Raw genomic sequence first — 13,891 nt, forward strand, 5'->3', positions numbered from 1 at the left:
ACCAGGCTCTCAACCGACTCATCCATACTCCATGGTTTAAACCATCCTGTGTCAAACTGAGATTCCACAATCTCTTTCATTGTCTCACACCGCTGTCACTTTCAAAGGATGCAAGAAGGACAGCCACCCATCACGATATTCCAAGTACGTTTATTTCACAACACAGTAGTTTGAGAAATTACTCTCACAAATTTAGCAGCAATCAATCACTTCTGCCACCAGGACAGCATTTGGAGCTTGCGTTGCCTTGCGGTAGACAGGCAAGGAATGGATCACCGGAAGACTTGGTAAAGATGTGGTGCCCCTGCTTAACAAAAGCAGGTTTAACCCACCATGAAAAGGAAATGGTTCCCTATGCCTCTTTTATGGAAGTTATGAAATGAACCATCACATTTGTGCAAAAGGGGGGGGGGGGGGGGTGCAGGTGGATATGACACCAAACCCTAAACATGACAAGGAATGGGTATAGGCCATTAAGCAGTGCCATACCTCTGGCTGGTCCCTCTTATGCTCCAGGAATGGGAAATAGGCAGAGACTGGTGAATCCCTGTTGTCCATAATTTCCTCACACTAGTGGGAATATTCTGATGGATTAGCCTTGCACCCAGCCTCAAAGAACATGGAAAGAAAGTCTGGACCTCTAAAGTGCTAATAAATAATGACATACTACACACAAGGATGCCAACACTGGGTATGGTGCCCTACCCTGTGGCTACCATGAGTGGAGGGATCCAACGACGTCTCACATACACAGCTTATACAACAACCTCCTCCCCAGAAGAGAGAGAAAGTGAAAACTACAGATGGACCACTGTCGAAACAGGAATTAGTACAGCTTGTAATTCCAGTAGCCAGAAAATACATTGATCTGGAAAAGAAGGAAAGGAAAAGTATTCGATCAGAAGCAAAGTCAAGCTGCTCCTTATTGTATGGAAAAGTTATTCAATTGGAAAAATCTACCGAAGTTTCTTTACAGGGACAGGGAATCTAAAGCTGACCTAATCCCATCTCGATTGTGTACATCTGCATTTACACTGAGCTATGCTTATTGTAGGTACATATCATGCCAACTAAACATGTTTTTTTAACCTCCTGTATCAGAGGCAATGAGCCTCTAAATGCCAGTTATTGAAGAATATGACTAGAAGGGTGTTTGTGGGCTTCTCAACTGGTTGGTTATTGTGGGAACAGAATGATGGACTAAACAGGACTTGGATCTCATGCAGCATGGCTGTTACAATGTGCTGAAGTTCATTTTCTAGGTGAAAAGAGGGCTGCACCCCCTTTCTTAAAAAGTCAATGTTCTTTGCCTAATAAAGGGGCGGCTGGCCTTCCACAAGACAGAGATGGCCAGGATCACAATCGAAGTTACTTTGCTGCTGCTGCTGGATTTCAAATTGTATTGCTTATCTTTTACTGCCCTTTGTCCCTGGTTCCCACATGACCAAGAAAGGAAATGGCCTCTGTCTGCATTCCTTATCCCTCTAGAAAAGTGATTTTGAAACACTGGTCCTCCAGCTTGGTCAATAATTCTGGGAGCATGAATTCAGAGGTTCTCTTGGGCTCAGCACTGCTGAGTCTAAAATATAAGAATGATACTGATTTCTCTTCATAGAGCTGTCATTTATTCCTTGCCTTTGTTTCACATGAAAGACATACTGAACATTCCAGTGTGCTGTATAGGAATTGCTATCTGTACCTCAGCAGGATACTGTATATGATCCTAGTTTCATAAACTCCACATCTATTTACCTTACATTCTTCTTTTGGCAAAAGATATAAAATCCAAACATACGTACATCTTCGAACTGATCACCTTGGTAAGACAAATACACTTTCAATAGCCTCATCCTCCTCCATGTTCAGAGCAAGGATAGTCCCTGCCCAAAACTATCCTTTCTTCCCATCACCTCACCTTATCCTTTAGCTGCTGGCAGAGCTGCAGAGATACTGTGAAGAAAACGAGGGCATCGTTCAACCAAGGTACAACACACTCCACCTTATGAACATGGCTGACTTCATATCTTTGGTTGTTGAACTCACTGTAGAAAGAAATGTTATGGGAATATTGGGGTGAGGGAGTTGTGCAGATAAGCCATCACCCTCTAGCATCAATAGAGGCCCTTCCCCAAAATCCTAGATTGGTGATACTTACAACATGGCTCCTGGGTTGTGGAGAATGGACCCTCCAGCAGGCCTAAAGTTCTGAAAAATAATGAAAGATGGTGATTTGCAGAATTTCAAATAATTACAAGACAGTGCAATTCAGTTTCTATAGAAAATTAAATTGGTAGCAAGGCTTCATGGGCTGCGAAATGAAGATTATATCAGAGGGAGAAGTAGCAGCATTAGAAGCAACTGGAAATAAACAGGTTACGAGTGGAGTGTGTGTATTCTTGGTTGATGAGAAACCATGCACATTTTAAAAGTACAAAGCAAGAATAAGGATTAAGCTGCTTTATTTAGGGTCAGACCAATGTTCCACCTAGCTCAATGCTGTCAACGCTGACTGGCAAAAGCTCTCCAGGGTTTCCTGCAGGCCTCGTTCCCAGCTTTCTGTGAGATTTGTGCATGGTCTAGGCCAGGGGTGGGAAACATGTGACCCTCCAAATGCTGGCCAGGAATGATGGGATTTAAAGTCCAAAAAAATTGAGCGCCTTTCTGGTTGAAGAGCGGATTATAAATACAATAAATAAAATATTGGGAAGGCCATATGACTCCCATGCTAGCCTTCTCGAGCTTGGTGCCCTACAGTAAAACGCTCATAATCCATTGTTAGCATTGCCTACATTACAACTTTCAGGTGCAACAATAACAAGGTTTCACCTTCACTTGCAGTTAGAATGAATGCCAGCCCCTTTTCTAGTGGTAAGGGATGGTCCCTGTAGGGAGAACCTGGCCTGGTAGTGACCTGAGGCTCACTTTTATTCATTTAATTTCATAAAAGACTACCTGTCAGTGATATTGGTAATACCTTTGTGGAACTGGGCTGCAGTGCATGCAACTGGTAGACTGTCAAGCACAGCTTGTTCAGGTTGATGTAGAAATTCACCAAGATATCTGCAGGCAGACCAGGAGTGAACATCTTCTGCAGAGAGAAAGAAAAAAGCCAATTATTGGTAGGCTATAGTGCTTAGATGCTGAAACGTGTTTTTAAATGGCTTATAATAAGGGCTGTTTGACAGTGGAGCACACTCCTTCCTCGGAGTGTAGTGGAGTCTCCTTCCTTGGAGGTCTTTAAACAGAGGCTAGAGGGCCATCTGTCGGGGATGATTTGATTTGGATTTCCTGCATGGCAGGGGGTTGGACTAGATGGCCATTGCAGTCTCTTCCAATTCTATGATTCTATGAAATTTCTCTACATCTTTTATATCTTTGTCTTCATTTGGAGACGTCACTGTAAGAATCTTATTGTATTTTGTTGTTGATGTTGTCTGCAATGTACTATGGCGAACAGTAATAATTATTTTTGACTGAATTAAACTGATCTAATTTGAAGAATCCTAAGATGTATCTCTGCAAATGAAATCATGCAGCAAGATGAATGCAAGTGTATACATAAAAGAGGGTTACTGTACAAAGAAAATGTAGCTTGCCTTTGATTTAACTTTGTGTATTCTAGAACAGAGGTATAGTTAACCCTTCAGGGAATGGAGTGGGTAAAAGGGCTGCCATAAGCAGCCTTCAGTTACCGTGAGGCCGCTAGATGCAATTTCTGGGAGCGTCAAAGTAGCTGGCGTAGTGAGCCGATTCCGAGCTCTTGTCAACTGTAACATCACTGCATCCATCAGCTGTCATGGAAAGAAAACACACACATAACACATAAGCACACAAAAAATTATTGAAACTCACTGGCAATTCATTACCTCTTACCAGGTTTCTTAAGGTTATAAGTCAATTGTGGCCAACTGCGGAGGGGCTGAGACCTTTATTTTTGCACCTGCGCTTCCCCCAGGCACTTGATGTTACAGTAAGGGTTGTCACATCATTTTCAGTTTTGTTTTTAACCAATCTTGGGGGGAGAAGACTCAAAACAGGTATGTGGGGAACCTGGGGGAGAGGCGAACCACTGTGTTTTGCATTGGTTTAAATACGCTTTGATGGTTTGGGGGCAAAATTGCCCAATTTCTTTAAAATATAGGGGGCTGGGGAGGTTACAGGGATTGCAAACTGAGGCCCTGTGGGCCACATATGGCTGACACTTTATCCAAACCTCCTGCAAAGAAACAGAAACTGCATGGCTTCAACATGTGCCAGGCTCTCCCTTCCCTTACCCCTTTGCTTTGTTTACCATTTACCAATCTGTTCAGCTAAAAAATACTTTTTGGTCTGAAATTTGACTGACCGATCCTTTTGTGGCCCTTTCCCCAAACGAAAAAAGGTCACTTCTGGATACTGCTAGATGGTTACTGCTATCCACCAGGGAACTGGAGGAGCCAAATATTACCTTTCATACCTTTGACAGTTCCCACCCCTGCTTTAGTAGTCAGGCCAGCCAGATAATGTCAACAGATCCAAATGTGTTTTAGGAAACAAGTGCTATGCTTACTGTATGATGCTGGGAATTGTTGTCAAAATAAGTAATATTTCCAAGCTCTGCACCCCGATGCATACTACATCAGACCAGCAGTCCCACCTAGCCTAGTACTATCTAACTTGACAGCATCAGTCAGTGCTCTCAGGCAGAGATTCATCCCAGCCCTATCACCAGAGTATCCTTAACAGGCGATGCAAAAGGCTGAATCTGGGACTTTTTAATACATGCACAGTATCTGCACTGCCACAAAGCTATAGCTCAGTCCTAGCAAAGTAAAGATAAAAGCTTCCTCAGCTAGAAAAACAGTTATTGACAGGGAAACAAAGCCAGTGTCCATTTTGTAGTGTTCACTGGGAAAAAGGGCCACTGGCTCACCTTGATGACCTCGCATCCCGTCTTGAACTGGTAATTAGCACTTCTGTTAGTGAGTAAGTAGATTGCTTGGTTGACATGATTCCTTGCATCCTGAATCTAGGAAAGCATAAAGGGCAGTCCATCAACATACTGGATCAAAACAGATAATATAGTGAATGTGTGCATGCATACTGGTTTCTAGTCACCCTAGGAAGCAGCATTATTGTCATTTTTGCCCTGTGTGAATTGCACTTTAAAAAGAATGACTTTAATTAGGAATGTGGTCGTGAGAAGATGAAAGATTAAATGCCCCCAGGGTCAAGACTGTCCCTTCCTTCACCTCTTAAACAGCAAATTAGAAAAGAAAAACTACATGTATCATCTTATGTGACCATCAGATGAACCTGAAAGCATTTTCAGAATATTGAACCAGAATGTTGAATTTCGGATATCTAAATTCTACAACTGATGCAAGACATTTAAGCTGAGCAAACATATGGATTTTTAGCAAATTTAACTATCAGTCTAATCTGCACATTTGCATCAAGAATTATGTTCGAAATGGAGGAAGAATATTGAGTGGGTATTGGATCTAAAGCTCATGCCTCCCTTATCTGGATTCTAATCTAGAAGATATTGCTGATACAATCGCACAGATGACTGAGCCTGAAAATGACAGCTGTACCTGCTGCAGTTTCCACTGCTTGTCATCCCGGAATGCAAAGTGCAGGAGCTGGTTATTCCTGGGCATTTTCAAGTTAATATCCTGAAAAAGGGAAACACAAACACACTTATTACTTCTCAGCTCTCTGTTGAGCTAATAAAAGCTCAACAGAATCCATCTCTTCAACAGAAACAGGCAAGTCTTGATGCCAAGGAATACAGAATCTGTCCCACTCTAACCACCACAATAAAACCACTAGATTTTGCAGGGCACATACATATTGAAAGTTTGCTGGCTGTAGAGTTAGCAAACAAGGGTAGGCAGAGGGGATGATACAATATCCTGTTGCATCACTGGCTCAAAAGTTGCAATTTAATAGGTGCAAGCTTGATGGTCTGAAGTCTCTGAAAGTATGCAGGATCTGTGATACACTATTTCTGCTCTAGTCCTGCAGTTCATAGGGGACAAAAGATGTTCCTCTCTGATCCTTTAGGATCATGTTTATTATGCCAACAGTGAACGGAGGATGACGGACTTGTCAAACTATCTGGGGAATCCATTCCAAAGCCTCATAGCCACCCCCAAACATTTGCATGATATGCTGTCCATCTCTGGTGTCATGCTGGTTGGCACTTCTAAGGGGAAACAACGTCCCAAAGCTATGCCTGATCAAATTAATATTTGATCCTAGATCTGTCCTACAGAAGCACTATGCTAGAAACTCAGCCAAAGAAGTTTGAGAGGTTTCCTGTTCTAAAGAGGAAACAGCCTCAGCAGTTACAAGATAGACCCGTTGCCCTCCAAGCCACTGAAAGGCTGTTAGACAAGATAAACGAACAAGGCTCATGTGAACAAAACAAACCAGGCAGTTATTTATCTGATTGCTGTAAGGAAACAATAAAGGAGAAAATCTCATGAAATGCAAAGAGAATTAAGAGCAGATGAAGTTCACTTGCTCAGTACATCAGAGAGGTACAAATTCCCTGGTACCTAAAACCTGAAAGAACAATACTTACTGCTTGGGACAGGGCATCTCCCTGAAGTGTCAGGACTCCTTTCACTTGGTCAGCACTAAAATAAAAAGTAGTATTGTTAACAAGGCTAAATACATCCAGTGTCCAAACAGCTCTGCGGCTGTCTGCACAAGCTAAAAGAGCAAATCAAAACTTCTTAAGTTAGATATTTACAGTGGACTTCTGCAACGGACACCAGCAATAACCAGCATAAAGACAGGCTTTGTACTAATTCCTAGCCTCTCCATTGCCAGAACATCACAAACAGTACCTTTGTATAATCAAAGGAATCTGATCTAGCAATCTGAGTTCAGTTTGTTATCTAGACATAAACCCTTTCTGTTTCCATAACAGGAAAAGGAACATAAACTGGGTGTAGTTGGGAATCTGATTATGATATGCATGTTGGTCTCAAAGAAATGCCAAGTACTGGAGAACTTCTCTCTTAGGCCTCTCATTTCTATCGCAAACTATGTCTGGGACAAGAACTAGGGAAACTTTAAGGTCAAGAAGCAGAAGTGGGGAGGATCCAGCCTCTGTCAAATTGCAGGTGAATTCCCAATTGAGGAGAAGAAGGAAGGCATGAACCAGTGATTTCAGCAAAATAAAATTAAATAGAAGAAATCTGATCTATCATCACTGCTTTAAGTTCAGGGCCCCATAAGACCAGTGAGCTTTGTTTCTGAGCGACTCCCGTGAGAGAAAAGGCCACTTTCCTTTCCCCAAATGATGCTACGAAAGACATTTTGTATAGCTTTATCTCAAATGCACACTGCTGTCTTTAAAGTCCTACATATGGGACATGGCAATACAACTAGCAAAAGATACAGAACATGCAGCCAAACTTTTTATTTAAACAGCAGTGGAAGGGAAGGAATCCAATAGTGGAAGAGAAGAAATTCAAAATCGCTGCCCTTTCAAAAATCACCTCCTTGTAATCTTTTCCTCTGGTCTCCCTTTATTATTCTTATGGCACCTTACACTTTATAAAGAAAGAACACTAGAAGGTGGGGAGGACAGAAAAAGCTGAAATGCAAGAATGAGAGCAAATGCTGCTACTACTGTTAAAAATAAGAACGTGACATTATGTTAAAAGAGGTGGTTACTGAAGAGGAATTCAAAGGGGAGGAGAATGGGCTTGTTTTAAATTCCACAGTGGAGGACAACAATAATAGAGATCTTATCAGCACAAGCATATACTTCCGTCTAAACTTAATTGCGCCAATAGAAGCTAAATGGTTTTTAAATCCTCCTGTACAGAGATTTGTTGGGATGCAATCTGAGAACCCATTTATGCATAAGCAACATAGTACAGTGGGCAAAAGGGTTCAACTGCAACTAAAGACTGCAAATATAACTTCTCTCTCATGAGCTGATCTTGGCTAGGGAAGGTTCACCATGGCTATGAGGAGTTAACAACTGCACACGCTGCACAACAACAACCTATTACCTACTTTGAAGTACCCAGAATAAAGTTCTCCTGTTTGATGGGTCCCTCTGAGCCACTCACAGGCAAAGTGAACCGATGAGAAGCCTCCTAGGTAAGGAAGAAAAAGAAAAACGTGAATGCAAAGGCACAAGTTGTTCTAAAGAGGGTTTTTTTTAAATTTAGGTACAGACTGAGGGATGCATAACTTTGCTTCCAGCAAAAATAAATCTACAAGTCTAAATCACTCAACTTGCATCACTACTGCATTTGATCTCAATCAGGGGAAAGAAATAGGGGGAGTGGGGCCTCTGTGGACAACATTCAGCCATCAGGGTCCAAAAATACTCCTGTTTCTTTTTTTGTTCTAAAATGTCCAAAAATGTTGCCCATAAATGCTTTTATGAGATGTATCAGAACATCTTGTATCTGGAGTTTAAGTTTATTCCACTAACTTCCAGCTCCACCTAAGACTGATGGTGTGAAAACAAATCTTCAGTTCCTAGCTAGCAGCCCTCGGTTAAATCCTTTCCAGGCTATCCTATGAAGCTGGCCTGGGAGGCAGAAACTTGGCTCCTTGCTGCTGAAACCTCTACTCAGTCTACAGCTGGTTATGCCATATGAGCACAAGCTTTGATAAGGGAATAAAAGAGCAGAGCCTATACTGACTTGCAATGGAAATGGAGGTCTGGGTAGTTGCTAGCATGGCTAGTAATTTGAAGATTGCTGACAGAGAAAAGCACATTTGAAAGCAAGTGGGACTTAATGTAAATACTGTACCTTCAGGATATCTTGTAGTTGCCGAAGGACAGTGTGCACCTCCTCCCGTAAGAGCCATTTGAATTCTTCTTGCTGTGTGGACAGGAAAGAAAAACGCCTTAATTTCAAAGAATCAGTATGTACTGTATACCCCACTTTCTTTAAAATATTTTAATGAACAGTATCTAGAGTATTATGCAGTGAGAGGTTTCATATGATGCTACTGAGTATTTATTCATTACATTGGGGTGGACAATGTTCTTATGGTGGTGGATCACATTAACCTGCATTGAATCTGTTGGGATCAACGCAAGATGCCAAGACTTAACAGTCAGTGGGTCTGCCATGCAATATGGGCCAATATGGTAAGCAGGGGAAATATTTAGGACCGAGGGGCATAAGGGGTACAGTGAATATGATGAGTATAGCCAGGGTGGGATGAAGCCTTTACCGGGTCTCCATCTCAAGATCAGAGTTTTAACCCTCTTTAGAACAGTCACCCATCTTGTTTTATTTGGACACCTCGAGAAGGGATAAATTCATATATGTCTAGATATAGAAATATGAAAGAAGACAATTCATCTGGCTCAAAACCATTTGGGCTTTAAAGGTTGAAAGCAAACCTTTGAAACATCCACGGAAACAGACTGGTAGCCATGCCAATGGCAAACTACTGGCATAATGGAATCATATCAGTTCAAAGAGGAACATCAATGCTAGGAATGCTTGGTGGGAGAATGAATGCAAAGGCAGTGTGAGGCACCAGCCAGGCAGCATGACATTGAAAGGCCCCTAAAGGGCAACCAAGACACAGTCAAATCTTCTTCTGGAGGGCACTTTGGACTTTCCTCTCTAGCAAGCATGGCCACAAACAAATTTTCTCAGAAGCATATGATGCCTGCCATTCCCAACACTGCTGTAATAATTAACTTGCATCTGTTGCCACAAGCCTGCCCTCCTCTTCTTTTAAAGGGAACGGCACAAAGCAGAAAGTAACCCTTAAATTGTCCCCACATTGCTGGAGAGGACATTCTTTTTCAGGGCTGAATGGGAAGGTGACTGATCGCTTATGCCTTCCTACTTTGATTATAGATGCCTGCTTGCTGCAGATGTTCCTTGGTCAACAGATCCTTGCCAGCACTGAATGAAATCCCTTATGGTGCCATTCCTGTATTTGAAACATGTTTATCCCATATATACTCGACTATATGTACAAGTCGGGGGCAGGATTTGGGGTCAAAATTATGGATTTTGACATGGCCCGTGGACAAGTCAATGGTAAAACGTAGGGGCATACAACAAAGGATCTAAATGATGAAGCAAAGGAGTTTATAGGTGTTAAAGTACAGTATTTACACCGACCCATGAATAAGTCGACCCAGGTTTTTGGGGTCAATTTTTGGACTACAATTTCTAGACTGATACATGAGTATATACAGTATTGGATACAGGCTTCCTACATCATACGTCATGTCATATCAGTGGCCTGTCATATTTTGTGCAAGAGAAAAATCTGCTTTGGCTGGAAGGTGCTGTGAATTGTCTTTCCTGGATAGGAATGAGTCTCTGCTATCGAAATGCTTGCTAAAAGAGAACTAGAGCACTCTGGAGAAGCATCTTCTAAACCTCCCCCATCGCTCTTTCAACAGAGATTGTGAAGATTACACAACACAGTTGTTGTCTCACGTACAAAGGCGGCTCAGGCAATTCAGTGAAGCATACAAAGGAATCAGTGGCCAATGAGATTAGAATGAATAGAAAACCTAGTGATATCAAGACCAGGGTTTGATTCCCAGCACAGCCATAGAAACCACTGAGTGACAAGTCACACACTCTCAGCCTCAGAGGAAGGCAATGACAAACCTCCTTTGTGCCTCTTCTTTTATTACCCATGGACAGATTTTAGGTGCTAAAACTTAAGACTTTTAGGCTAGGATTTTAAAGATCTTTAGATTTAGAATGCCTGACATATTTTACTCAAGTGTGTCAACCTCTGGGAATGAATTGTAAACTTTCTCAGTCATGAATCTGATATATATGTGTGAGTGTGAGTGTGTATGTTTGTACACACATATATGTATGTTTTACGAGTTTTATACTGTACGGATTTTAGTCGTAATTAACTGTACTTTATATTTTGGTCTATGACCGTAAATAAATGATGGTAATGATGGTGACAAGTCTCCTCTGAACAAACCTTGCCAAGAAGACCCAGAAACACCTTGGAGGCATACAACAACTACATTTAAGAGGCTATAAAAAGACAAGGCAAGACCACAAGACAAGCAAAAGCCTAAAAGACTTGGAACTGAGATGGGGAACCAGTTTGCTGGCTAGACCTTTTCCAACGAGAGGTTATCATCTGGCCTTGCAGCTTCCCTGCTGCCCTTATCCCTAGTCAGAAATAAGAGATAAGGGATCGCACCCTCTGCCCTTGGAGGCTAAACTGTGACTGCATCCACACTGCAGAAATAATCCAGTTTCAATCACTTTCAGTGCCATGGCTCCATCCCATGGATTCCTGGGATTTGTAGTTTGTTGTGGCACCAGAGCTTGTTGACAGGGAAGACTAAATGTCTCACAAAACTACAGTTTCCAGAATTCCATAGCAATGAGCCATGGCATTTAAAGTGGTGCCAAACTGGATGATTTCTGCAGTGTGGATGCAGCCTGAGTTTTTGAACATGTGTTTGAGCAGAGGCTTGTTAAGAGGAAAGAGCTAATTCCTACTCAGTGCTGAGACACCCTGAAAAATCAGTTCTCTCTCTCTGCAATGGGGCTTTGAAAAGCTTCAACTGACACCAAAGGAGGCTTTTCTTTTTGCTGTGCTGTGTGCATGCTTCCCATAACATTTCAGCCATTCAGTTGAGAAAGGGTCCCCACCATTGCTTTAGAGAGAGTCTTAGACCCTAACCTTATAATCTCAGGTCCTTACAGAGGAAAATTAACCACGCAGTTTATGGATTCCGCCATCACAATGAATAAAAAATGCTGAAATTCAAATACTTGAGCCTTCATGAACAGCAATATTAAGAGAGGGAGATGAAAGCGTTGCAGGGTTTGAGGGTTCCCAAATCACCAGAACTCTGTTTAGTATTAGTAGGTCAAAAGCATCTAATCTCCTGATCTGAACAGTTGCCTCAAAGCAGTGCGCATGGGGCTTAGAGAACAGTGTGGTGCTACACAGCGGCCCACATACATCCATAAATACATATATCTTACTCCAACAGCAGTGACAGTGAAGTCAATGTGGTGCTGCACAGTGGCCCACATACATACATACATTTTGCTCCAACAGCAGTCACACAAATAAGATCTCCGATTCAGACTAGGAATTTGTGCCCAAACTGAACAAAGCTCTTGTTTTCCTATAATCCGCTCCTGACGACCCCAAAAATGCTCCGTTCAAACAGTGTGGGTTTTATTTTGTTGCTGCTGTAAGGTGTCCTTGCTAATCTACAAGTCATTCTGAATTGTCGCAGCAGTTCCACCTACAAAGAACATGGCTGTGTTTGTGGACGAAGCCTTAACACTGACCATGTTGCCAAAACATAGGCATGGACAAAGCGGCTGTCGTGTTTGTAGGTCGTTCTATCCAGACGTTAAAGGTCAAAAGCCTATCCAAAGACTGTGAAGGTTAAAATGGATCATCCCCGTTCAGAAGCAGGACATGGGTGAACATAAAGACACAGAGGTTGTGCGTGATCACAAACCCTTTGTTTGTTAAGGTGGAAATACCTGGAGGGCCACTGCTACAGACAGAATGAAGAGCCTTTTGTAAGAAATCGGACATTGAAGCCGCTGTTTCGGCAGAAGGGAAGCCTGAACTGGGATTTCAACACACAGCTGAATGTTGCTGCAAAAGAGCCAAAGATGACAGAATGGGCTACACAACACTCCAGATAACAGCTGTGTCAAGAGTCTTGTTTTTATTTAATGCTCCTGTGTCAAACACACACACAAAACGTCTGGAAACTATGCCTTAGGAGGAGAGACTTAGGGAGCTGAGGATGTTTAGCCTGGAGAAGAGAAGGTTCGGAGGTGATATGATAGCCCTGTTTAAATACTTGAAGGGATGACATATTGAGGAGGGAGCAAGCTTGTTTTCTGCTGCTCCAGAGAATAGGACCCAATGGAGCAATGGATGCAAGCTCCAGGAAAAGAGATCCCTCCTCAACATTAGGAGGACCTTCCTGACAGAAAGGGCTGTTCAGCAATGGCACACACACACAAATATATATATAGATATACAAATAGACATACACACACACAGAAATATATACACAGATATAAACATACACTCACACACACACACACATACATGTATATATCTATATATTTGTATATGTGTGTATGTGTGTACATACCTATACACACACACACACACACAACACATATATACACAGACATATATATATATACATGCATACACACACAAATATATACATATACAGAATACAAATACACACACAGAAACACACATACATGTATATATCTATATATCTATATATTTGTATGTGTGTGTATGTGTATACATACCTATACACACAAATATACACACACACATATATACATATAGAAAGACATACAAATACACACACACACACACATATATGTATATATTTATATATTTGTATACAGTACATACAGATACACACACACGCAAACCTACACGTATATATTCATAGACACAACACACAGCAGAGGGAGGGGGAAACCACTGCGCAGTGCGCATGCTCGTTGGCGGCCCATCACTGTAGTGACGTCACCAAGAGCCCCAGTAGTGACGTCACACAAAGACCCCCGCCCCGCCCCTTTTTCCACAGAAGCGTCCCGGCAGCTTCCCTTCAGCGGAAGGAGGGCAGCAGCCGAGCCCCGTCGCCTCGGCGTCCCCAAGGGGCCTTACCAGGACAGCCCTCTCCGCCGCGCTCGCCAGCGCCGCCATCCTCATCGCCTCTGGAGGAATAGCCGCCTCACGGAGACGACCAACGGCCTCCCTGCTGCCTGAGGAGAGTGTTATGCTGAGGCTGTCACTCCTCCGCCCTCATTGGCCAGCCCCTGACGACGCGGACGCTGCCATTGGCTGAACGCCTTTTTAAGCCCCGCCCACTCCGTCCTCCTTTAAACACTGATAGGCT

General features: G+C 42.5%; 1 protein-coding gene across 1 annotated transcript; it reads right to left on the bottom strand.

Moving 5' to 3' along the window:
• Positions 1 to 134: 134 nt before the first annotated feature.
• ROGDI (rogdi atypical leucine zipper) lies at positions 135 to 13,791 on the bottom strand. The gene is made up of 11 exons (XM_089476696.1): positions 13,660 to 13,791; positions 8,775 to 8,846; positions 8,023 to 8,105; positions 6,572 to 6,626; positions 5,577 to 5,657; positions 4,913 to 5,008; positions 3,693 to 3,791; positions 2,975 to 3,088; positions 2,156 to 2,205; positions 1,916 to 2,042; positions 135 to 868 (listed from the first exon to the last, which is right to left on the bottom strand). The coding sequence occupies exons 1-11, from the start codon at positions 13,702 to 13,704 to the stop codon at positions 827 to 829; spliced, it is 864 nt and encodes a 287-aa protein (XP_089332822.1). The 5' UTR covers positions 13,705 to 13,791; the 3' UTR covers positions 135 to 826.
• Between the last annotated feature and the right edge of the window lie 100 nt (positions 13,792 to 13,891).

The sequence above is a fragment of the Sceloporus occidentalis genome, unplaced genomic scaffold (assembly GCF_023333645.1).
Source record: "Sceloporus occidentalis isolate IW3139 unplaced genomic scaffold, rSceOcc1.0.p SCAF_10, whole genome shotgun sequence".
NCBI lineage: Eukaryota > Metazoa > Chordata > Lepidosauria > Squamata > Phrynosomatidae > Sceloporus > Sceloporus occidentalis.